At 36.6% G+C, this 27,497-nt stretch overlaps 1 protein-coding gene across 5 annotated transcripts in view; it reads right to left on the reverse strand.

Moving 5' to 3' along the window:
* The window catches only part of pard3b (par-3 family cell polarity regulator beta), a 673,678-nt gene that overhangs the window by 423,104 nt on the left and 223,077 nt on the right, over window positions 1-27,497 (reverse strand). For all 5 annotated transcript variants that reach the window (XM_031893388.1, XM_031893387.1, XM_002936393.5 and 2 more), the window contains exons 9-12: window positions 26,585-26,724; window positions 24,978-25,106; window positions 8,479-8,664; window positions 1,389-1,559 (exon numbers count right to left, since the gene is read on the reverse strand). In XM_031893388.1, coding sequence (XP_031749248.1) covers window positions 1,389-1,559; window positions 8,479-8,664; window positions 24,978-25,106; window positions 26,585-26,724 — 626 coding nt within the window. The remainder of the gene's footprint in view (window positions 1-1,388; window positions 1,560-8,478; window positions 8,665-24,977; window positions 25,107-26,584; window positions 26,725-27,497) is intronic.

The following is a 27,497-nucleotide window of genomic DNA, read 5'->3' on the forward strand; positions in this document are numbered from 1 at the left end:
TGGCAGGTAGTTTTCCTAGCTTCAACTAGATGATATTGCTTGAAATGGTCGTTTTTGTGGATGGGCAAATCTTACTTTTAAACAATCCTTTAAGGATAAGCTTGGTCCTACGATAACAAAAAGATCTTTTAAAAATCTTAACATGTATGGCCAGCTTAAGACCTTCTGGCAAACTCACTGAAGCTTATCTGTTGTGCTGAGACCTCCTAAAGTGCATGAACTGGCCCAGAATAGCAGGACCAGCAACTCCACCACACACCCCCTTTGCTATCCACTCATACAGATCACAGGCCAGCTAACATGGAGTTTGATCAATTGAATGTGTACGCAAATCAGCCTGTGTGTTTTCATATCTATAAACACCAGTAAACCAAATCTTGCATTAGATATCTGCATGTCTTTCTACTCCATGAGAATGTATTACTTGAATTATATTATCAAAACATAAGGTTTCAAAATAAGAAAAAAAAAAAATGTTGCTTTTAACTACTACAAGAACCATAATAAACAATGTAAAGAAAACTGCAAAGTTTTCTTGTAACCCATATCAACCAAAAAGCATGTAACTAGGTGCATGCTAGAAAGAAAAGAAAAGCAAAGTAAATTTGTTACACATTGCCCTGATATTTCTATTTTCTGTATTCTGTATATAATACTTCATTATAGAATTCTGAGACATTTACTGCAAAAAACACAAAGAAAAAAAAAACCACAACAGCTTTCAGGACCAGATCGATGATACCTCTCTATAAGAATCAAATAACTAATCATGGGCAAATGACACATTTTATAGTAATCTGCTAGTTCAGTGGTATAAATTAGTGGGTTCATATATAGATTGCATGGGCTAAATGTGATAATTCACTTGTCGACTCCAGAAAAGCTATAGTGTCATGGTGCAATCCCTTTCCTCTTCTAAGCACCCCAGTTATAGTTATATTATAAAGTTATAATATCGTGCATAACCAGACTAGAATTTCTGATCAGAAAATCACATCAATGCAGCCACAAAAAGTAACAACCTAAAAAGTGTTGTAGGACAACTATCCTTTTCCACTCCCCACAGAAAGATGTACCCTCAAGATGTGACATGTCCCTATCGACCAAGACACACAAGCCAGTATTTTCAATGACTGATTCAGGGACGTCACTTTTTATAGGTATAATTTGCAACAGGTTTCACCTATTTCTGCAGGGCAAAAAGGCTTTTCACTAGTAGCAATATAAAGGCAATCCGAATATCATTTGTGCTCCATATCAAACAACTGACATTTTCAATAGAATAAAATAGCCCCCTAAAATAAGAAAACCATTGATTTCAAAGAGGAAACAGATAAATGAGAGCTAACAACATAAGCCCTGTCTAACTTGTAGACATCAAAATATACCTCTGTTTGCCAATCCAGTCTCCGTAGGATAACCAGCTGGATCATTCCACGGATATTTCCCTCCATAGACATAGACCTCCGTAGCGTTTCCATAGCATCTCGATTTGATTTCCCTAATAAGCTTTCTCCATTTACAGCAACAAGCTGGTCATTCACTCTTAGGCGACCATCCTGCAAAATAAAGAGTTGGCAATTTAAAGGTGATCACAGAAGGATGAGAAAAATGAGCATCACACAGAATACAATCTTTTGTGTAGTGGATTGCTGTTAATAGTCTAAATATGCTGCTAAAAGACTCCAAGGTCTTATTGAAAAAAAGCTATGTACACCCTGTAACAGCACAAGAAAATAAAGCGCCCAAGCACAAGAACTTTGTCTAGGCACACCATTCTTAAAACTGAAAGGGAATTTTTTTATTATTTCAGTTTTCAGTTCTCAAAGGGATTCTTAAAGAGCATAGGCCCTAGTACCATATAAAGATTGCCCCTACTAATGCAATTAGTATGTTGCTGCATAAGTGTATGCATTCTTCTGGGTTCACAGTAAGCTATATATCTTTACTGTGTGAGGAAAAAAACTCCATACAATTAGAAATTAGATAAGCAAACATATTCCTAGGTGTTACATGGTGCAAAATCTAGCCTAGCTTGAGAGATTTAGATAAAGAAGGAATTAAAGCTTGAACACAGGCTTTCGCAGCTGACTTAGAACTTACTATTTTTATCCTTTATTTATTATGGTTGAGTATATTTAGCGTTAAGGAGAAAAAATAAGGACACAGTTAATATTTTGAAAGGGAAAAAAGGTAATTGCAAGCTCAGTAAAATAAGGTAAAATAAAACTCTATTGTGGGACTGCAGAAATGTATATAAAAAGTAATCAAGATTAAAAAATGACTGCATTTTAAACATCTTTGTTCTTTCACTGTGAACTTCAGAATATTTTTTTTGAATTTCCTAGTACCTCTTTGCTGCTTATTTACAAACAACTGAATTGGCAATTTACTGTGATCATTGCTTTCCCCAGAGGAAACTGTATGGTCCATCATGCTCTGCACTGATTTAATTTGAGTTCTGCTATATTGCATTTTTTAATGAAGTGAAAGGGAGCAGAACACCATTTGTTTAAATGAGCTTCCAATGATATTGAAAACATATTCATTCAATGAAATGCTTATGAATAGAACTATGAAAATGAATGTTCAGTTACAGATTTATGCTTTGTCAGGCTGTCTGGAAAGTCAATACACAGGCCCTGCCAATAGCTTCATCAAATCAGTTCTCTTCAGCCCTAATCTGAAGATGACCTTAGTTAATTAAAACTATGAGACTAGGATAGTACATCATAAATGTCCTATTAAACCAGCCCTGGTGCTAATCCATTTCAGCAGAAAGCCCAATTCCCACCAATGATCATATTTCAGAGCAGCATGAGTGCTTCAAGATCAATCGTTGGAATGTAACAAAGTCAGCTCAGCACCATTATAAGGGAACATTACCAGGAGTACAAAAGAGGCAATGTTCTAAGGTGAGTGAAAATGAAAGGTGATGCTCTTCAAACTCATTGCTGTCCTAAAGAGATGATGTACTCATGTTTCTATTTCTCTCCACCTGGAAAAGATGTATCTCTGAAAAAAATGACAGGTATGGTACAGATACATCACAATGAAAAGCTTTCACAAATGATTTAGATCTCCATATATACTAGAAATATTAAGTCAAGTCTGTGTTCCCCTAATTATTAAACTGCAGCTAGGGACAAACAACTGATCATTGAACCAACCAGTCAAAGGTGGGTCTGAGTCCTCAGGTGATTTATATCAACAGATATTGACCAGGAAATGACATGGGAGTTGGAAGTTGACTGGGGCAGATTATGTGTGGCTTGATATAAAAGGGCTTGAATTGAATGTATTGGGGAGTGTCATAAAATATCCACAAACAAAACTCTATAAAGGTAAGTAAACAGATAAATAAACACATATGAATGTATTTCCTTTTACTTTAGCATACATTGTATTTTAGCAGTTTTATCTCTTTGAACCCACTGCAGACTGCAGTTTGTGCCACACATAGGTAAGTACAGTACCTGCTGTAAGTGAAATCTTTCCTGAAGAACATAATTTATCTATATTTGTCAGAGCAATAATAAGCATATCTTTAAATATTTCTAGCTGTATCTAGGACATTTTTTGCCACTCTCCTCATGCGTCCAATTAAAGCCCAGTTATACCGAGCCACACCAATAATCTGACCCAAGCCCCGAAGGCAATAAGAAAGGCAAAGAGAAAGAACATTCTTCAAACAATTTAAACAAGATTATTAGGATGTAATTTATGTCATATTCAAGCCTTTCTGCATCAAGCACACTTAGTACTAAAGTGTTAGGGCAGATGATCGGTCGCCAGCCTGTCTCAGGAATATCCAATCATCAGCTCAAGTTGAAGAATTCTGCTACCATCCAGAAACAGAAGCCTGTTGGCAGATACAAGTAACTGATATCTAACAGCATCTATGTAGCAGGCCTCAGATATAGTCAGGTTAAGGATTTTAATCTTTTTCTCAGTGAATGACTGGACCCTCCAGATGCAAGAGCATCTTTCTGCAATGTACTCAACTCAATATGTTGGAATTCTCTGTGCTATAGGAAAACAAATACATATTTTAATAAAAGGTCATAAAAGAATACAGCTTTTATAACAGATATTATATATGTGAAAAAATGTATAGACTTGACAGTCTCAAAATAGGACCCTAGCAGAACACCATGTTATTATTTTAGGTTTATGGGTTGTATTAATTTGCAAAAGGAGCCTCTAACTTTAAAGGACACCAAGGCTGCTTGAAATTCCTTTCACGACACAGATATTATACATGTATCTTCAGACCCAAAAGGGTTATGAACTAGATGATTTCATTCTTGTCACAGCTGTGCAATGTAAAATCTCAGTTCAGTGGAAAGCTGTATGTATATTAACCTTAACATCTTTGGTATCAATAACAACTAAGACACATAGAGAGTATTGCTGTACAAAGTGCTTTGAGAAGAGATCCAACTGACAGCTTTAAAGTGAGTGAAAAATGACAAAATCTTTACAAGCAGAGTGCAATAACCGCTACAGACATAGTGATGTAGACAAGCTACTAGAAAGAAAAGCTATAAAAAATATTTGGCAGCATGTAGTAGAGCAGTAGTGGTTAGCTCATAAACTGCTTCATTTCCAAGCAATGCCTCTTGGAACCAAAACAGTGATAAAAAAACATGCTAGGCACTGTATCTAAAATCTATACACACTGAGATTTACAGTGATCTCTGGTACCATTTGTAAGGGAATATACATGATTCAAAACTTAAAATGACTGTCCTGTTTACAATCATCAGATATCTTTATAAATATTTGCTTGCCATCAAAATTATTAGTCATTATAGTGTAATGATGGACAGGAAGAAGTGTAGGAACTATTGTACACTTTTTGCTTGTACAACATGGGCATCAGTGGTTTTAAAGTAAATAGTCAATTAAAAAAAAAAAAAAAACTGAACTGAGTGTCTCAAGTCTACTCCCCAAGGCCCATCCTGTACGTAACATCAAATTATAGAAGTACTCTATTCACTTTTAGCCAATTAGGTGCCTGTTTAATAGTCTGCCAGAACTGCAACTAAAGGTGCTTAGGGTGTTGTCCTACCATAATGTTTTACTGTTCTGGTTAAAAATCAGTCCTTTTGAAAGTTCTACATGCAGTAGAGTAAAAAAGAATATTTTTAAATTGTCTAACAAATACTGGTAAAACAGGTGATTTAATTAGAATTCCAAATTTCCAGCAAAACAAATCACAGGCAGCCCTAGATATAGTGTATAAGGTAAAACATTTCATGAAACAAAAGGGGCGATCAGCATAACATTTAGACAACATGGAAAACTGACCCACAAATAGCCAAACAAACTAAACTCAAAATAGATACAGAATAGAGTAAGAATGGGAAAATAGATGTGAATAGAAGCATTTGTGATTTAACGGCACCTGAAGACTTTGACAGCTCAGTGCATCATAGAAATTAAATTGTCTGAGTCATTGCAGCCATGAGGCTTATGGAAGGTACAGAAGTTCCCCAGTGCCCAGTGGTTTATAGATAATAGGGGGGAAATTTACTCTTCACTCAGGACAGTAATAGGAATCACAGGAAAGGGGTCTTACATTTATGTGAGTAATTTGTAGAGAATATTTTGGACAGGCCAGCTGTGATAAAGACTTTTAAAATTCTATTTGGCTGACAGCCAGGTGACCACTGATCTCGACTTTTCATTTTCAAGTAGCATGTAATTTTTTTTCCTGATGTATGCAAATTTGTTAAACATATATTTTCATTTTCTCTCTTTTTTTTTGTTAACATGTAAGGGTGTAGACACACGGAGCTACTTGTAGTTGCTACTATTTCACGGCTACTCAACTCCAGAAAATATAGACAACGTGGGCAGGTGCGGGTCCAGTACTTCTGCCTCCCTCCATGCCCTCAACCTAATTGAGCCCCACTTCCGGCCTGCCCTGCTCCGCCCCCTCAGTGATGTCATAGGCAGGGCAGGGTGGGCTCGGGTCTATAAATAGATGCAAAGCCGCGGGCCGGGTCAGGTGTGGGTGAAGAAGAGGCGGGTTAGGGTTCTTCACCCTAAAGTAGTACACAACCTGATAGGGTTTTTGCAACACATAGCCCACACAATCTAACATAAGATCTCAGTAGATTCCTTTAGATTTCTTTGCTTAATGGCATCTTCTAAGTTATATTTGTATTATACATGTTATAGAGCTTTCTGTAGTGTTAAAAGACAGGCATGCTTTCCACTAAGTGAATATAGACCCTAATGTCATCAACAGATGACTTATTTTGCTGTTGAGTAATGGGAGTCTATTAACATCACACTGTAATCTGTAACTATGTCATTCTCCCTGCCTGCTCTCTTTTCAGAGTGATACACGAGCTCCAGAATTTTCATTGTATCACACTGCTCAGCCAAAAGGCAAAATGTAATAATGACTCCATTAGTCCAACTGGATGGCCAAATGAAAGCATTTACTGCATAAAAGACTAGTGTTGGACTACAATTTTTAGACTGCTTGATCTTTCTGAGAAATATAAATACAATGAAGGGCTTTTAAAATGATGTTTGCCAAGGCTTTTCAATTGGACCTTGATATACAGTATATTACGGTAATTTTAGTGGTTTTCACTTCATTCAGCATGTCCTTAGTTTTGTCCGATACCTGGACATTCGCAGAAAACACTGCTGAACATTCTTTAAAACAAGTACTGTGGATACCTTTCAAAGCAACTGCATATACAAATGGAATCAAAATATTGAGTTAATAAATCCTTTTGTGTGGCAAAGCCCAGTGTGATTTTTCCCCTGTAAAACTTGGAATGAAACATATGATTTATTTTTTCTCTTTAAATAAATACCCACAGTCAATTTAAGTATATTTTTGTAATGTATGTCAGTCAAGAGGGGGAACTAGAGGAAGTACCTTTGGCAAGCCAAAAAGGAAATAAGAAACAAGTTTTGGATGGAAAGGGTGTATCAAAATTCCTTTTTATAGTGAGATGTTTTTCCTTTCATTGTCCTTGGTATTAAAAGCGCAAGTCATTTCACAGAATAGTGAATAAAAGATACAAGCGACTGACATTGGATCAGCTGTGATTGATGTTGTGGCAAGTCATTCTACATAGGTTAGAAATTTGCTTTTCTGTAGTTTAATGGCAGGACTGCCTGACTCAGCAGACTGGTGCTGGATGAAAACATTAGCATAAACAGAATGCAAATGTTTGTAACAGAGATGTCAAAATCTGCTGAGATGGTAAGAAGCAATGAAAATAGGATAAATATCAATAATGAAACATTTTACTGGATGCCAGGGGAATACATTGGGTACTGGCTTTATCCAGGAGTAATATAACTGTGAAAAGCTGTTTGCTCTACAGTAATCCAGTGTTTCATCCCCAAAACCATGAAATACATAGATTGGGGCATGGCAGTGCACTAGTAATGTGTGGGTCAGGAAAAACTCAACCTGCACCCGACCCTATTCAGCAAAACCTTAACAGCACCCGACCCTATCCAGAAAAACCTTAACTGCACCCGACCCTATCCAGCAAAACCTTAACTGCACCCGACCCTATCATGCAAAACCTTAACTGCACCCGACCCTAACAAATGTTGTCTTTGTAGGACAAACCATTACTTCTGTGGGTCTTAGCTTCCAAGACAAGAAAACTTCAGAAGCTGAACCCTCAATGGTCACCCAGATTTTAAATCTAATCTCTGCCTGACCAAAGGGTAGACCCCTGGGAACCACAGGTTGCAGGTTAACCCACAAATCACTAGTCTGAACTGCACACTGTCAACTGATTATTGTTCCAGGACCAAATGCTGGAATCTGTCTCATTTGCCTTATATAGATAGTACAGAAGGTACTTCATTAGTAACTGAAGTATTCCACTGATAGTACTGATATTGATACTATCAGTAAGAGTTCTGCAATTGTGCAAATTGGTTTTAATTGCTCTTCTCTTATTGCTCATCTCTAAGTTTTGGAGTTATTTGGGCTGAGAGAATGCCAGTTTGTGTGCACAACAACACAAGCACCAAAATTCATTAAAGGGATCCAGTCATTAATTTTATAGGGTACTTTTTATTTCTAAATTACACAGCAAATAATTCACTCTACCATTTAAAATTGTATTCTTGAACCAACAATTGTTTTTTTTTTAGTTGTAATATTGGTGTGTAGGCAGCCATCTTAGTGCACTGTGCCTGAGTCTGAGCTTTCATAAGGAGCCAGCACTACACATTAGAACTGCTTTCAGGTAACCTATTGTTTCTCCTACTACCATGTAACTGGAGAAGTCACAGGCTGGACTTGGATTTCTTACTATTGAGAGCTGTTCTGATATCTACTGGGAGCTGCTATCTTGCTGTTTTCCCATGACAGTATTCCTCTAAAGAAAAACAGCCTTTTCATTGAGTGAAAAAGAAAATGAAGGTATACATTCCAGATCTCTTCATGTGCGTATGTATTCAGGCCATTATATTTCATACCTTAAAGGCCGCTCCTCCATGTATGATAGATTTAATAAAGATCCCCAGGTCAGCGCCTGTTTCTCTGGACTTGTTTCCTTTCAGGCTTATTCCCAGTCCAGCTGAACCAGAATCATTCAGAGGTATCTCAAATGTCATCTGTGCCGTGTTGTCTGGGGGAAATACAAGATTTTCTGTCTCCCCCTTCTGTTAATTAAAAGAAATCATATTAGAAGGGGAAGGATATGTTGTTGTAATAGAAAAGGCAGCTGTTCAAAAAATACTTGAACCTTTACATTTCTTTACAAAGGAGTATTGTATGGTGATAACCAAAAGGAAGAATTAAAATAAGACACAATTAGTCACAATAGCAATATCATACTTCCACGGGTCTAACTTGAGAAATATCTCATTCTGCATATATATTGATGAGTCAAAAGCATTTTAGTTACAACAGATACCAATGGAGATAGGTAAAGATCTGTGCCCCCAAAGATGCCCCAGTAGCTCCCCATCTTCTTTTCTGCTGATTTACTGCACATGTTCTGTCCAGCTGTCACTTAATATACTGTATATACAAAATTGAAATGCCACAATATATGAAAGATTAGTCATTTATTCAAATTCACGTTACATGGTAGCTTTAAACCAGTGCAATTAGCATTAGAATGTAATAATAAGCCCTGTAACATCAGCTTATATTACAGGCCAAACTCATGTTCTGCTTGATAATTTGCAACAAACTCTCGACAGCTGCCCAGAGCACACTGAGTATGTGAGTCTTGCAGACTGTTTCCAAGATGGGGAGCTCCTGTGATAACTGTAAAGACCTGGATCATTGCTGCTAATGAGATGCTGAAACTTTAGGCTGGTGCAGTAAGTTAAGTATATAAAATATATATATATATATATAAATAATAAAAGAGGAAAACACATAATAAATAAATAATTAATTAAATGGCTGCTTATAAAAGAAGTAATTGGTAACTTAATGAACATGGAAAAGCAATTAAAAACTTTTTTCCCTTTAGGCTAATGTCCCATGAACATCTACCACGGGTGACTAATCGCTCGAAATGCCTTTCCAATGGCCGGTGGAAGGACCTACACCTCACTTTTCGTGTGAATTTTCCTGTTGCAGGCTTCCCACTACTTTGAAAAACTGAAGCTATGTGTTGCCCTTTCCATTGATTTGTTAGGTTACTATCACGCACGGTAGCAGAAATCTATCGCTCCTTGTGACATTAGCCATAATGCTGTTTATCTCATTCTCTTCTTAGGAATCTTCCTGTGAAAAACTGGGCCAAGTGAAGAGTCACAAAATGCCATTAACCAAGCATAATTATGAGGAAGCTGGTTGGTACATTTTCTATTACACAGCCTTGTGCTTGTGAATTTCTAATTAAAGAATCTAGGTATAGTAATTGCATATTATGACCTGTTTTCTGATTGCTGCCTTCTGATCTTACAGTTAGAGTGGAATGGTTCATTTAGGTGGGAAAGGCATGTGAGTGTTCTTTGAAGCTAAAGAACTTTTCTGGGCCCATTTATCATAAAACCTATTTTTTCCCATTTTTTCCATGCCCTCTCTAGGTTTATTTTTCACATATATCATTTTTTGTGTCAGTTTTCTAGAATATATTTTTGAGTTGTGCAAGGTACCCACCCATGGATTCCCTTGTATGGGAACCTTATCATTACCTGCATTGGTAAAAAATACATAATCAGAAACTTGTAAGAGAACAATTTTTTTCTGTTGTATCTGAACAAAATTGTGATCTTGACCACTGATAAGTCAGCCACTATGGAGGAGATATATCAAGGTTTCAAAATTCTTCTAGATAGTTCTCACTTATTACACACGCAGAATGTTTCTTGTGTTCGTATAATTTCTAATACTTTGACTTTGAAACTTTGACATTTGCACATGATTTCCATAGCTTTGAACAGTAAACTCTCCAAACTGAACTCTTAAAAAACAAAGAAGTGCCTATCAGTTTAAGTGAGTCTCAGCAGGTTTGAGCACCCAAACTTATAAAAAGAAATTATTACCTGCAGAAATAAGGGAATATTTTAATTACGACCTAATAAAGACGGCAACCATTTGCTGTTGTGACAATGAAAAACAGCAATAGTTTAACATGAGTGCAACGAATAGGACTTGCCCAGAACATACTACATACTCCATTACATGGAGTAACATCAGTTTCCCTGTTTGCCCAGTACAATTAAAATTCATAGATTTTTTCATGACTAAAACAAAAGAAAAAAAGTACCCGAAGAATCTACTTTTCAAAACAGACATTGAATTGTCATATTATATAAATAAATACACCATGGCTTTCCCAAGAAACCCATTTGTTTGGAAATATTATTTCAGTGCATGAAATCTTGAGACCACTGGTGGCAAGCAAGTGGCACTTTCTACTGAACTACAACACTCTAATATTGGGTAGCTGCACACTGCAGCTGAAAAAAAAGTAGAATCACCATTACACCAACACAGTATTTTTTCAAAGCATAAATTTGTGAGGACAAGAACACATCCTGCTATTCTGTTTTCCTGTTGTATTTGTTACCCCTTGACATACCAGAGCACAAGGAATCTAAGTTTTCCCAGTGAGTTTCCCCTGGATAATTTGGGTTCCTCCCACACTGCAAAAACATTGGCAGGTTAAACAATTCCTGTTGCATTTGACCCTGGTGTGTTGTGTCAATGCAATAGGGACCTAAGATTGTAAGTTATACTTGAGCAGGAACTGATGTGAATAATGAACAATCTGCAAAGCACAGTATATAAATAAAACATAATTGTGAATAATGAAGCAACATTAAAAAAGTGCATGTCCCTTGTTTAACAATGCCACCTTTAGTTGTTAGAGGACTCGGGGAGCTGTAGTTCAGGAACATGTTAGCCCAATAATGCCCACCAGGTGACCCCTTTTTGATCATCTGCTTTACCTATGCTAGGGGTCCCCTCAGGAGGTTTTCTGCCTGCTGTAACGGGAGATGTAATATAATTCAGATCGCTGCCTTTTATTAAAACAATGATGATTTATTAATATAAATGTTGAGAGGTCCCACACATTACACAATGTTTCTTAAAAGTTTCACAAAGGCAAATCTATATTATTGCATTGAGCTACAGCCAACATATAATACAGTTTTTAGCTCCTCTAGCCACATGGGAGCCCCTACAATCTTGACTGTTGCCCATCAGTGGGCTAGCTATCCTTTAACTAAACTTCCCTCCAAGTAATGTTGAAGCCTTAATTTCCTATGGATATTTTCTACCATAAATCATTTTCCAAAGAAATGCCTATAGGCCTCAAATGGGTTTTGGGGGGAAATCAATGAGAACCATGTGCAGCTTTCCAGGACACAGTGACATTTGTAGCAACTGCCATGTTTGTATAGGTAGCAATCCAATCTGTTGCTTCAGATTAATTTCTGTCCACACATCAATTCTTGCTACTAACACCTCCCACCTGCTTTACACCAGCGTAACATAAGCAAATTATGCTTCTGCTTCCTACTACACACGAGTGGAATATGAATAAATTAATTTCTCTGCTAAAAGGTCAGGACTGATCATGGTAACCAGAGCTGAATGACTTAAGTTTAAAAGTGTCCCTGAGGATCGCATCTATAGACCAGTAGGCCTTAAAAGCTGTTACATCTGTTTAATTGCTTTCCACTATGGAAAGTTCTAATGTTGCTGGTTGATAATACGTTATGACAGCTGGCATTATTTGGCACGTTAACTTGAAACACATCCAAATCTAATGTACAGAGGGATTAATGTTGCACATCATTGGGCCCTAAAGGTGTATGATTATTAAATTATCTGAAAATTTGCCTTTTAATTGAATTTTTATTTTTTTTTAAATACACATTAACTGTGTATTCTACATAATACACAGTTAATATTTATTATAAGTTCAGGAAGTGTATTAATTTCAATACTCATCCAAACCCCAAAAGTGAATAGGATTTAGAGAGCTTTCAAATGCAGGCAGAGCAAACAATAACATAAACAATGTTCCAGGAGCAAACTGACCACTTGCCCAGTCAGATACACATGCATCACTAAACGAATGTTCTCCCAAATGGCTAAGGTGCAAAAATGTATAAATATTTCTTCAATAATTCATGACCATCATCAAGCACTTGCTTTATATATTATTGGACTGCAGCCGTTTGGGAAAACAAACAGTAAGTATTTTATTTATTTATGAACTATCCTTCATTTATATAGCTCTGCCCCAGTGGCATTTACTGTACAGTCAAAGTTCCCTAACAGAATTATGAAACAAGAGTTGATGTCATCGCCTGTCTGTATGTTCAATAGACATTATATAGGTTGATAGAATACATAAACAGTGATTAGAAACTTATCAGATTATTTTAACACTGTGCAAGCCTCAGGTATAGAAGAGACACACACTTACTACCTTGCTAAATGGAACAGTGCTTCAAAGCCTGTAAGGGGTCCCCACCTAACACTGCTCAGCTATGAGCCAACATTCCTACTTTATTGCTGTTATCACCAACATGTCAAGCAACAATGATTCTGGGGACTCATAGGAGATCTTGCCAATGAAGGAAGGGGCTGTAGTCTACATCTGGTCATACCAATACAAGCTGCTGATTCAGCCCTTCCATGTTGAAATTACTGGCCCATGTATGTGGCCTATCAGACTGAGAGCTGGCCAAACATTGGCTAGATTTCTATCGTGCAGGTTAGAAAATCGAATTTCTTGTTTGATGCCACCTGGACAATCAATTTCAGTAATAACACAGTTATATGTTTTGAAAGATTGTAAATTCATCATGCAAAGTACAATTTTTACAATGTAGAAATATTAAAAAAGTGACAAAAAATAGGAAGAAAATAACATTGAGCTGAATGAAGCCCATATTAGTTACTTTATGTGGTCCTTTTAAAACAGGTCTGCATGGGTCTACATTATGGCATGTGGGTGGCCAAATTGGGCAAAAGACCTGCACGTGTTGGATATACCTCATAAAATCAGTGGACATTTAAAGGCTTCTCTTATTAACAGTAGTGATCTTTGAACCCCCAATACAAATCCATTCCCCACCTCCTAATTTATGGCTTTAAAGTTCAGAGGCCACATTGGTGATCAAACTTGTCATTTTCACAGTGAGTTTTACATGCTGGGGTCAAGTCAGCTAGATGCCAAAATAATAACTAACTTCTGCACTAAGGCACATACACTGCTTTCAAACAAATGAATGTTCACTATTTCCAGTTTCTAGAATCATTTATTTACATCAAGCTTTTGCTAAACTTGTGTTAAATGAGTTATGACAAAATAAAAGCCTTTGCGGCATATATATCATAAACAACCACATTACAGGCATAGAAATAGTAAAATGGCAGGCTAATTAAGAGACTTGCATACATAAAAAAAATATATATTTCTGCAAGACTCCAGGAATTTAAATGTGTTGGGTCATTTGCATTTATGGAATTTTTGTGTTTATTAAAGAAAAAGTAATTTTCTCACAGTTTAATTAGCTTGGTTAGTTGGCTTGCAAGGAATGATTGCAGCTAGCATTTTTTGTACTATTTCATATAATACAACAGTTAGTGTGTCTAGACCAGTCAATCTATTTGTATTTACATTCGGGCCAAACAGATGAATACTGACAGCTATTGAAACAGAGATTCTTCCTGTTCTGTATAGCACACACAATATAAAGGGACAGTAATGCAAAGAATAAACACACCTCTAATCCATTTATACCAAATATATATATATAGTTAATGTTCAGCATCATATCCAGGATTAAACATATTTTAACCCTAAAACACCCACTACATCATTCAAGACAATTATTTCCCATGTTTATTTGTATTGGCTAAAGCTGAATAAACAGGGATTTTGAGAATGATGGATATAGATTTTTGTGTACAAGACATCAAGATGTCTGACAAATACATTAATTAAATAAAAATTAAATAAGCATGAACATTTTTCTCCAGTTAATATATGATACAAATGGTACAGATAAATAGATGTTATCTCATTGCAAGTGAATATTGTTCATTTGGGGGTTTACTGTTCCTTTAATTTATAGACTCTGCCAACAAGGAGAGTGAAACTGATAGATGTGAGCAATAATCCTTATGACACTAGGGGCTTCATTCATGAAATCACAAGGTCGAAACCCGAATGGGAAAAATTCGGATTGGATACAATAATTTCTGAAGATGGCAAATATCACGAAAAGGCTTACGAATAAAATCGTAATCACGTTAATATCGTAAAAATTTTTGTACCGAACGATTGTAAACAGCGGGAAAACCTTTCTGACTTTGATCCTTCTGTGCATGATTTTAGAAGCCTCCCATAGGAGTCAATGGCACTCTGCAGCTCCAACCTGGCCAAAGGAAAGTCACGATAATGAAGCTTGACTGAATCCGAAACTTTCGTACTCAGTGCGACAATACGATTTTGTCGTACAAATTTTGTCGCAAAGTATGAAAAAGTTGCGCAAGGTACGAAAAAGTTGCCGAAAATACGCACAGAGCGTTCGTGGATTAGTAAATGTGGCCCTAAGTATTAGAACACAGGTCATCTGAGAGATTTGCATTTGGCAGTGCTCTATTGCAGGAGGAGTGAAATACCCCCACGTCAATAGGGCTACAGGAGCATAACAAAAATAGACTATGCACCTATGGAACCCTTGGGAAAACTGGGGGTGCACAGGGAATTTGGCCATCACTGACCCTATCTGCCTGTCACTGCTCCTAACAGTAGTGAAGGAAAAGCACCCAGACTTTGGAGCCAAAAACACCCAAGCAAAGTTCTGTCTGTCACCACTCTGTATGTATGAGATAGAGCACTTTACATTCATCGGTATTACAAGCAGAGACCGGTGGACAGGGATGTTTTGTCCACCACACAATATGGCAGCAGCAAAACACCCTTAGTGCCATTACTTTAAAAGTCCTTAGCTGTGGTTGGGGGCTGTATCCTAAAGGTACAAAGGGGTGAAATAGGGGGCAGGGTTTAGCCAAAAGTATAAGAGTTTGCCTCAGAACCTCAACATTCTGTCCCTACTTCCAAAATACTTATTTTTTAAAAAAACAAAACAAAAAAACCCCCATATAATTTTTCCAGGGTTCTGCTCTGTACCGCTGGAAGCTGGGAGTCAACCGTTTTACATAATTTTCTTTTTTACTTTTATCTGACACTGAATGTAAAGGATTCCATTAAACCTTACAATACATGGCTATGGGCCACGCATATGTTCTATTGCAAGGAACGTCATATAATGTGGCTCATTTTCTCACAATAAAAATGTTATGTCCAACAAATGAATATAAAAGTGCCTTACTGATTTGGGATCTAGTCTTTCAGAAGCATGAGTGACTATCCCATGGTCACACTAGTGACATTTCTCTCAGCTGCCACAGGCCTTTGCTGGGTTCTAAATAGCACAGAGGTCTTGACATCTCTTATCACTACTGAGCATGCAGTCAAAGGCCAAGCAACACATTGCTTAGGGCCATACTTCTGTAGTCTGTTACCATCTACAGTTATAGAGAGAACAAAGGAACTCATCTGTGTACTGAACAAACAATAAAGATCACATAGGTTAATTCTGTTCAGATTTGTGCAACGATGTGCATCAATGGTTTTAACCCTGTATCTTCCCCACAGATATCCCTACCAAAATATTGAGAGAACCCAGTTGATAATAATCCTAAAATGCCAAAGAACCATATAAAAAGTGAATGTAACAGTTTTGACATAATTCTAGTGATTGCGTATTTCCTTGTTTTTAGGATTCTTGGCAGAAATAGTGCGAGATGTAGGCACAGATATACGTGCTTGAATTGGACACCAACAAATCATACAGAAAGTTCATGGAATAAGTATCTTCCCTAAACCTTATTTATGTACGAGTAGTAATGAGCAAATTTTTTCGCCGGGCATGGATTCATTATTAATTTCTGCATTTTGCCAATTTTTACGAAACTGCTGCTGAGTGAGGAAAAGAGTTGCAGTCGCGTCAAAAAAAAGTCATGCAGTAGCCACATTTAAAAAAATTTTTGTGGACAGATTCCCTCACCACTATGTATGAGACCTGGGCAAATATTTGCTTTAATAACTTTGCTTGAATCTAAAATTGCATCTCTTTAAATTTAGAAAAGTAGATTGTCTCTTATTTAACATTACTGGTACTTTAATATGGAACTAGAGAGAAAGAGCACCAAAGTTACATTGCAGCAGGCTTAGCCTAATATTGTTCAGGGTTCTCTTTCCTGCAGGCAAATAAATCAGCCAAATGTAGGTGGGATTAACCTCTGCTCCTGAGACATCTGTCTCAGCAGACATCTCTCAACAGTCAGACATAGCTTCTTGCAGATGGAACTTCTTGCTATTGGACACATAATGTACCATAGCTAATACATCTGTTTTCCTTACTACATGAAAAGAATATGCATATTTTCTTAATTTCATGTAATGGAAAAGCCCTTCTGTTCTCAAAATGCACAGACAAAACCTAAACCGGAATTTAATAAAGTGCTGGCATACTAACAGCACTCTATAAATGGTGTTTATATGGGTGTTGGGCCACTTTTGGAACACACATTAAAATGGTATTTGAATTTTAATTACTGGACACATGTCTAGTGTTCCTACTGGTAAAATACACTATGAGAATCCCTGGAGCTACAGGTGAGTTTAGGGTGATTGTAGCACCAGGATCCACCAGCATCAACAGGGGCAGATGTGCTCCATTCCACAGGAGAGGCAGGATGGAGGAACTGAAAACCATGTGAAAGTGCAGGAGTGTGTATGGACACAATTAACTTAATGAACTGCGTCAAAATTCACTCTCCACTGGGTCAATTCTGGAGCTCCTTGCACTTGCAGGTATTTGCTCCAATCTGTTAGGATTATTTGCATGTATTTGCAAAAGATGACAGATGGGAGCCCTGGGGCTACCAACATCTCAAAGGTAGTGGTGCAAGAGTTTCTACCAGTGTCATAACTACAAGTGACCCCCCCCACCAAAAAAAAAAGTAAAAACAACTTTACACTTAGGCATACACATGCTGTCCTCCCCTCATTGGCCAGCTACCTTTTACTCACTTACTTGCAGCAAATGGTGAATTTTACTGCACTGGCTAAGGGGGTTACAATATAGCAGGCCTGCGACCCCCTAGTATTGTATTGTAGCTACACCATTGGTTCCCACTGTGACCAGAGTCAAAACTTGCAGTAAAATTACATCTAAAGAGCAAGACCCAAGGGTCATTTTGACATCATGCTACAAAAATTATGCTATCTGAACAAATACTCAGTACCTTGGTGGCTGATTTCTGTTAAACACAATTGTGTAAATTTTGCGCATCAAACATGATTGCATCAAGTGCAACTCACCCTTGCAAATGCAATTATGACTGAAAGGGTGCTATTACCTTCCTGTCATGGTGTGGTCAAGCTTTGCAGGTAACCTAGTAACAAACACTAACAGATGGACTCTGTCTCATTACACCAAATTATTAATAAACTATAATAATACAGACCACTCTTCCTGCTTGTGTGTAATTAACCAAATCATGGTAAACTCTGGAGATCTCCCCCTACAGCTTGCAGGATAACAGCTGGCAGGAAATATTTGCAGAATTAGGCTACACGACTAATTGTATAATAGGTAAGCACTGCCTGTGGTTGGTCATATTGCTGCTCTACTGAGTACTTCCTTAGTGGAAACATAATTTCTTTATAAGCATTGATCCTCTATGAAAATCAGCATAGTTAGGTCATACCTTGAGTAGCCATCTCTCTCAGAAAGTAAACATTGATACTATCAAAAATACAAAATACATATCTATTGTCTATATGACACAGTTATATATAATTTGTTACAATTACGGAAAGCCTGTCTCCGATAGACTCCATTTTAAACAAATAATTTAGAATTTTAAAACTGATTTCTTTTTTCTCTGTAGAAATAAAACAGTACCTTGTAATTGATCCCAACTAAGATATAAATAATCCTTATCGGATGCAAAACAATCCTATTGGGTTTAATTAATGTTTTATTGATTTTTTTAGTAGACTTAAGGTGTGGAGATCCAAATTACAGAAAGACCCCTTATCCGGAATACCCTTGGTCCCGAGCATTCTGGATAATGGGTCTTATACTTGTACAAGCAAGTATAAAGTACTTGTTATAACAAATCAAATACTTTGCATGAGGATTTAAATAACAGGATTACTTTTTCTATGAATATGATTCAGCACCCTGGCATATTAATTAAATGTACTGAAACACTGAACATGTAAAGAATGTAATTAGGCACCTAATTGTATGTACATGTAAAAGGCACTGCTAAAGCAGTATAAAGATATACTAGGACATTTAACTGCACTGAAACTAATAAGAATATTTCCCAAAGAATTTTACTAAAACTGAAATATAGTATTTTACAGAAGAGTAATTAATAAATTATAAAATATATTCTACTACACTTGTTGGTGACGTGTCTGATAAGCGCTACCGACTTGGCCCCTCCAGACAGAGTTAGCACCTTACTGGTGTATGTATGGGATGCTCACAATTGCTTGCTTGAAAACTGGCCATATATGTATTGGGCAGGTATAAAAATCCAATTAGCATCTATGTGGCTCTGGCTTTTGGTTATCAGTCCCACAGGCCAACAAAAGGATCCAATTATTGGCTAACTATTGGATCTGTACAATTTGGCCCTGAGCATTGAGTTGCCAAATGCTAAGATCAAAGATCTGTTCATTTAACAAAAAAATAGTTAATTGGATAGACAGTTTTATAATATTCTATGTTAAAATAGGGAGTACATTATTTTCTATATAATTATATTATATTCAAGCTATGTAAGTGTACTGAAACATAGTGTAAACGATGCTTGTTTTTACAGAAGAAAATGTTATATTTTAATGTAAAAATCAAGTCATACTGGTTTAGTTATTGTGTTTCCCTGCTCCAAATACATCTGTGTTTTGGCAACGTTAGCCTGCTTAACTTTCTTTCTACAACAGAACACTGTCAGAATTGGTTACATAATATATTCCCATCCTTTACTTCAGAACATGACCTCTTGTTTTCAAGTTAGTTATTATTTCAAAGAGCTTGGTGGAATCAATAGAACTCTTTCTTCTGCAGTGTGCTAGGTATCTTAGGAAGGTCATACTCTCCAGCACCCACCCCAAACTATAGATGTCAAGACTGGCTAATCTCTCATCATATTTGAAACCCTCTATCATTTTCACTGCCCTCTGCAATACCAATTTCACACTATGCTATGTCTTTGTGTGCACTCATGGTATTCTATAATTGCACATTACTCAGATATAGTACTGCAATCGGAAGTTATATTACTGCTCAAGAATTGAAGTTTGACCTTCGGGTGTTTCTGACATGCCAGCTTTATTCCCATAATAATATAAGGGAGACATAAGCTTAAAGTTTAATTGAGCTACTTAAAGCCTCTCCTGTTTTTTGAAACATTCATAACCATTTTCATACAGTTTTATTTATTTTCTGTAAGAATCTTGAAATCTGTGTGTTGTTTTGCCTCTATGAGCAAGAACTGACTAACTCTACACAGGTAAAATTTTGATTTTGGAAAAAAGCAGAGTGAACAGATCTTCTAATTATATAGCAATACATTTTTCACTAATGAGGTGAGTACATCTTTATTGCAATTAATTTCTGTTGACCTCTCTTGTTAAAGGGGAAATCTAAATAGGTCTATGTAATATAGTAACAAAGCAGGCTTAAAAAAAACACAAATACAAAAAAAAACACAAATACAATTGGGCCAATCCCTGGATCAATTTGTACTAAAAGTTAATTACAGTAACAATGTATGTCTTACTTTCTAAAAAGGCACCCAACCATTTCTTGAAGCTATTTAATGTATTTGCAAGTACAACTGCTTTAGGGAGAGAATTACGAAATTTCACAGCTCTCACTCTAAAAACCCCTGGAGATGAAACTTATTTTTTCTAATCTGAATGGATGCCCTTGCAAGTGCTGGAAGGACCTACTGGTGAATAAAGCATTAAGAGTTTATTGAATGGCCCCATTGTATATTTATACACAGTTATCAAATCTCCCTCAAGTGTCTCTTCATCAGCCTTTCGTCATAACTGAGACCTTCCATACCCTTTATCATTAATATCTTTTTTAAGCACTGCAGACCAAAATAGCACTCTTTATTGTAATTACCCTATTACCTATTTATTGAATTACCTTCTCCCCCTGTGAATTTATATCCCTTTTAAAGGAACAGTAACACCAAAAAATGAAAGAGCTTTAAAGTAATAAAACTATAAAGCACTGTTGCCCTGCACTGGTAAAACTGGTGTGTTTGCTACAGTAACACTACTATAATTTATATAATAAGCTGCTGTGTAGTCACGGGGGCAGCCATTCAAGCTGGAAAAAAGGCACAGGTTACATAGCAGATAACAGATAAGCTCTGTAGAATACAATAGTGTTTTATCTGTTATCTGCTATGTGCCTGTGCCTTTTCTCCTTTGAATGGCTGCCTCCATGGCTACATAGCAGCTTATTTATATAAATTATAGTAGACTTTCTGAAGTTAACACACAACTTTTACCAGTGCAGGGCAGCAGCACATTATATTTTAGTTACTTTTATACACTTTCATTTTTTGGTGTTACTGTTCCTTTAATACAGGACATGCTGGCCCTTTCTGCTACTGACTAATATTACTTGCTACAGCTAAATTTACTATCTAGAAGTACCCCTAGATCCTTCTCTATCAAAAACATAACATAATCCATACTGTCTTGATTAGCATATGCTAATTAGGACAGGGAAGGGTTAAAAGTTGCTGCGTGCTGCGAAAAAAATTTCACCTTAAAATGTAACCCTTCCTGGATGTTAATTTATACTAATTAGGATGCGGATTCAGTTCGGCCCGGACCATTGATTCGGCCGAAACCGAATCCATCAAAAAAAGGCTGGGTTCGGCCCGAATCCCTAACCGAATCCGGGATTCGGTGCATCCCTACTAAATAGAAACTGGGAGACATGGGGAGACACAGCATGCCATAAGTAACACATAGAAAAAATCGGCACTGCTGTTCCACATAAATGAATTTGCATCATAATAAAATGAACACAACTTGTAAGAAAGGGACCAGAAAGACAAACAATTCTAGCCTGTACAATGTCTCATGATTTACTGCTGGTTGTCAATGACTGCAAAAGTCATTAAACATTCAGAAAGTGAAATAATATAAGCAGATAAAATGTATTTGACTTCTTGTGGGACATCTTGCAAACTTTATTTCTAAACAAACATTTCTTTATATAAATTCTAATGGCAAAAATATATGTTTAATAAATTATTTCCTGTCTGTTCTATAAAGCTAATGAAAAACTATTAGACAAAAAAATGCTAAGCTATAAAGCTCATAATGACTGAATTGTGATAATAATGAATTCAGTTCATTATGAATGAATATAATGAATAATTTCTTCACACTTTTATTTATTTGATTCAAGACTTTAGATATTGTATTGGGTTTTCTAGTACTTGATGAGTCAGTGAGTCGATAAATCACAGGAAAGACACAAATTGGCTTAACTAAAAATGACGTGGTAAACAGGGAAACAACCATACACTTGAAAGGTCATAGACCAGATATTAACCTTTTAGCAGACTTCCTGCACACGTTTTTGTTCGCCTTTGGACATGTATGGCATAGGAGAAAGTTAAAAAGGAAGCACACAACTTCAAGAAAACAACAGCATGTGTATGGCAAGAAAAGTGACACAGAGGATGTGAAATTGAAAAGTCATTCTGTAAAAGCAACAACTCTCTCTCTCTCTGCAGTACAAATGACAACAAACCATTCCTTTGATAGACAGAAGAAGGAAGCATTTGACCAGACCTTCATCCTGCCTGGTCTTCAGCAAGAGGTCAAACATACACACCTACATCAATCAAGATAAGGAAAATCAGCAGTTTCTTTGTCTATATTGCAGCTGATATTGACTCAAACAGACTGGTGGATGGAATACAAATGAAAATGACAGTAAAAGAAAAAAATGAAAGACAAGGGTATATTAAGACTAATAAGGAACTCTCAATGCAGGAAAGAAATGTTGATCAATGACAGCTCAATAAATCTCAAAAGTGGTTCCCTTCAGTTAAAGGCTGGATACAAAATCCTACGAGTCTGAGATTTTTAATCAGTTGGCAGATACTCAAGTATATTTGAGGTTGAATGGTGATCCAATTTTTAGGGCAAAAAAAAAAAAAAAGGTGGCCATTTTACATTTAAGTTAAGAGATTACCTATATGTAGAGAAACCTATTACTCCAGTACTTAATACGCTGTATACGATTCACAAAGATCCTGTCCAGTCACCTGGGAGACCAATAGTGGCAGGCATCAGTTCGGTTTTCTGCCCTTCCACATGGGGACAGAATTGAGACTTGTGCAGATCTTTTGAAGATGAGTGGGCTATATATATATATATATATATATATATATATATATATATATATATATATATATATATATATATATATATATATATATATAGAGGCTGAAGTAACTTTTTTTTTTTTTTTTTTTTAGAAATATACTTGAGGTGATCTTGGTAAAGAATAACTTTAGGTTTAAGGATACCTTCTATCTGCTAAGTAATATTGCCATATTTGACAAGGGGGTATATTATTCTACATATAGGGGATAAAGAAAATTACAGAAGCATATGACAATATACTAACATTAATATGTAACAAATGTTCAATTCTTCATGCAAAGCTTCAAAAGTATTACAAGTGCAACAAACCTGCCATTGATTTGGTTGACTAAAACAAACAGTATACTGCAGTATTCCAATGGCAAGGTATTTTGAAATACAGTCAAGTCCTTTGTAAAGCATTTTTGCAATTGTCATGGAACATGTGTAGAGGGACACAAGACCATTCTTCATAAAGAAAAGTCTTCAGTTAATTGAAGGATAAAAAAGATGAAACTATACATAATGTATATGTTATATAGAGAATAATAACCCCCCTATTATATATAATACACAAAACAGAGAACAAAGGAATAGAATAAAAAAAATAGAATGGTAAATAGAAGCACTACACCTGTAAAGATAGGTATATAATACACAAGAGCCATGAATATTATTCTGTAAATTATAAATTATAAATAACTTATAAATGGTGCATAGTAACCTCATCAGTGGAGTGCATAGTAACCTCATCAAGTGATATAATTTTTGTCACCTGACTTATTGAAACTTGTGTATTGTAATAAATAATGCACCTCCCTGTTGTAAAATATTAGAATATTACATGTCACTTCGGAGTTCCATGACTTGTATAAAAGTACTCAGGCTTTTATGCTTTTATATGGTCATGGAACTCCTTGGGACTTATCCATATATTTTACAACATTATTCACTTTATAATACACAAGGAGCCATAAATATCATGTAAATCAGTGTTCCCCAACCAGTGGCTCGTGAGCAACATGTTGCTCCCCAACCCCTTGGGTGTTGCTCTCAGTGGCCTCAAAGCAGGTGCTCATTTTTGAATTTCTGGTAAGAAGGCAAGTTTTGGTTGCATAAAAGCCAAGTATAATCCCAAACAGAGCCTTCTGTAGGCTGCCAGTCCACATAGGGGCTACCAAATAGCCAACGATAACTCTCATTGGCACACCCAGGAACCTTTTTCATGCTTGTGTTGCTCCCTAACATTTTTTACATTTAAATGTGGCTTTTATGGTATAAAAGGTTGGGGATTCCTGATGTAAATTATATCATTATAAGCATATAAAGTTAATTATAAGTCACTTTGAAGTTTCATAGCCTTTATAAAAGCACCTGGCATTTAGCCTTGTTCCTTTATATACTTAAAAATAAATATATATTTAACAATAGGGCGCACATTATTCCAGACAGACAGACAGATAGATGGATAAACACAAACATGCATTTTTTAGCATAATTTATAGAGGAAGTTTTGGCACGTAGCAGAGGACATGTAGTAAGTTAATACAATATATTGCAAAGTTCCTAAAGGAAATAACAAATGTTTTCTAACAGAATAAGAGCATAAGGATTCCACCAACCATTCATCATACAGAAATCAAATCAACATGCCATTTTAACTCAGTGTGCCTTTTAAATCCTGGTGGGTTAGGTTTTATGACTTGTCATGGTAGTTTTAAATCAACTGTACATTTTCCCATGAGGTAGATATATTCATAGACTTCTCCTCCATAAATCAGGGGCTGTGTGATATCCATGACAAAATCACATCCCGTAGCTTATGATGTCACCAGGGGTTGAAAATCAAATTTCATGGACTAATGGTAAATCATTGTTGATTTTTATGCAGTGTAATCTTAGCTTACACTTTGTGGTCTGGCTTTTCAGAGAGACATTCATGCAATCATAAAGCTGAAGATTCAAAGGGACAATATTTATTACCAGTTCACGTGGTAAAAAGGTTTCATCCTGCCGGGCCACCACCAATGAAACACTCTCGCCAAGCTTTGTACTTCTGAGCATGGCTACTAGCTCCTCTTGAGTCTTTCCAGCAATGTCCTTCCCATTCACCTGCATCAAAACACATTACATGAATGTCTATTATTGCCCTTGCACTTCAGGAAATCAAGCTAAATCTGCATTACTGACGTGTGTCACAGAGACTTATTCTTCGGCATACTCAGCATTTGGTGCTGAAAAGAAAATGTCACTTCATTGAGGACGATTATTTTATATTTTCCAGCAACATAATAAATGACAAATAATAACACATCAGTTGCACAGTAACCTTTTAATGGAACAGGAACGCTGTAAAAGCACTAGCTAAATGACTTTTTTTGCCTTAAAAACATGAATGCATATGCTAATAAATAAACATAAGTACACTGAAAGCAAAAAGCTTCTGTGCAAATTCAGAAATAAGCATTCCAGCATGCTTACAGTGAGTTATAAATATGAAGAGCAGACACTGTGGCCAAATATTTTGGCTTCAATGACTACAGGGAGAGAACTCTATGACTAAAACTGGCCGTACACAACCAAATTCACTTGCTTGACGAGGCTGCCAAACAAGCAGATGTGGGCCTCATTTGGCCACCCACGTGCAAGGACCAAATCATCATGCCAATGTGGTCCTTGCCTAATAAGACTTTTAAACCTGCCCTCAAAAGGAAGCATTCAAAGAGGGTCCTTACAGGGGCAGATAAGTTGCCAGCTTGATCTGAATGTGCTGAATCAGCAGCTTAAATTTGCCTCTATATGGCCAGCTTTAGTCATGGTAATGTTGGCACAGAATGCAGAGGGCAAGACAGCATCCACTAGGTAGGCACAACTGTATATTACTGAACTACATAACAAAATGAACATGGGTGTGCTTAAAGGAGAAGGAAAGGTAAGCAAAAACTAAAAAAGCTTTATCAGAAAGGTCTATGTAAATACAGCCATAAGCACTCACAGAAACCCTGCACTGAGTCCTCTATCAAAAGAATAAAGATTTCTTGTCTGTGTGATCTGAGCCATTCAGCAGAAACCTTCCTCATAGTCTTACACACTGCCCATGTACAGCAGTCTTGGTCTTGGTGCAGGAGCGAGGTATTATGGGAATTTACTTTACAGAGCTCAGCATTTGTTTTTCCTATGAGGCTTCTGATCATCTGAATGGGAGAAATATGGGGACTATTGAGAGAACTGAAGGCATGCCTGCAGCTTGAGATTAACTCCTTATTAGCCTTTCCTTCTCCTTTAATAGCAAGTTAGAGCGTGGGTAGGGAGAGGAAAGCCTACATGCTTGCCTGCCCATCTCTCCACTAGTGAATACAGGTATAGGATCCATTATCCAGAATGCTTGGGACCAAGGGTATTCCGGATAAGGGGTCTTTCCTTAAGTTGGATCTCCATACCTTAAGCCTACTAAAAAATTAATAAAACATTCATTAAACCCAATAGGATTGCTTTGCATCCAATAAGGATAATTTATATCTTAGTTGGGATCAATTACAAAATTACAAATTACAAAAAAAAAAAAAAAATATTTCACAGGGCTCTTATACCTCCAGTATTCGGTCTCCGGACAAAAGTCGCCCATCCTTAACTGCTGCTCCTTTTGGCAAAATATTCTTCACGAAAATAGGGCCAGGCCCATGCACAGTTGAATCCCTAGTGACAACTGTGAAACCAAGTCCCTCAGCACCTGGTAAAGAAAATGTGGAAACAGTCAAGACATATCTATTTCACCATATATAGGGCTTCCACACTCCATGAAGACATATAACAGAGCAAGCTGCAATTCTAGCTGCACCGGTTGTTGGCAACACAATATACAAACGATAAACGGAATCTTTAATAGCAACTGAAAAAGAGGGTGCTGGCCCTTGATGAGCCAATGGGGGTAATTTATAAACAGTGTTGCACATTTTTATTTGCATATGGTTGTTTTGCACATTTTACCCTGAATGATTCGATAATGCATTGTGAATTTTGTGAATTGCGTTGACATATGCACTGTGCACAAATATATGAAAATGGCTCACAAATGAGATGCGTGTTTGTGTGCGTGGCCACCGGGTGTGGTCATTGTGAGTGAATATAGCACTGACGGTACTTTAATGAATATAAAATTACATTTTGCCAAGACTGTTTCGCGAAAGCCAAGATGTGGCAAAACTCGAGTGCAGGCAAATGCCTGTTTGTGCATAAAAATTTGCAATGATGCCATATTTAAAAGCCTCTTAAAGGAGAAGGAAATTCATTTTGTCATTTTACTGCCAATAGATTCACCACATTAGTGCCACCTAGAACACTATATTTATTCTGCAGAAAGCTTTACCATACCCGAGTTAAGAGCCCTAGAAGCTCCCTCCATTTGTTTAAAGTGGACCTGTCACCCAGGCATAAAAAGCTGTATAATAAAAGCCCTTTTCAAATTAAACATGTAACCCAAAGTCATTTTTTTATTAACACATC

This window comes from Xenopus tropicalis, chromosome 9, assembly GCF_000004195.4.
Source record: "Xenopus tropicalis strain Nigerian chromosome 9, UCB_Xtro_10.0, whole genome shotgun sequence".
NCBI classification, from domain to species: Eukaryota; Metazoa; Chordata; class Amphibia; order Anura; family Pipidae; genus Xenopus; species Xenopus tropicalis.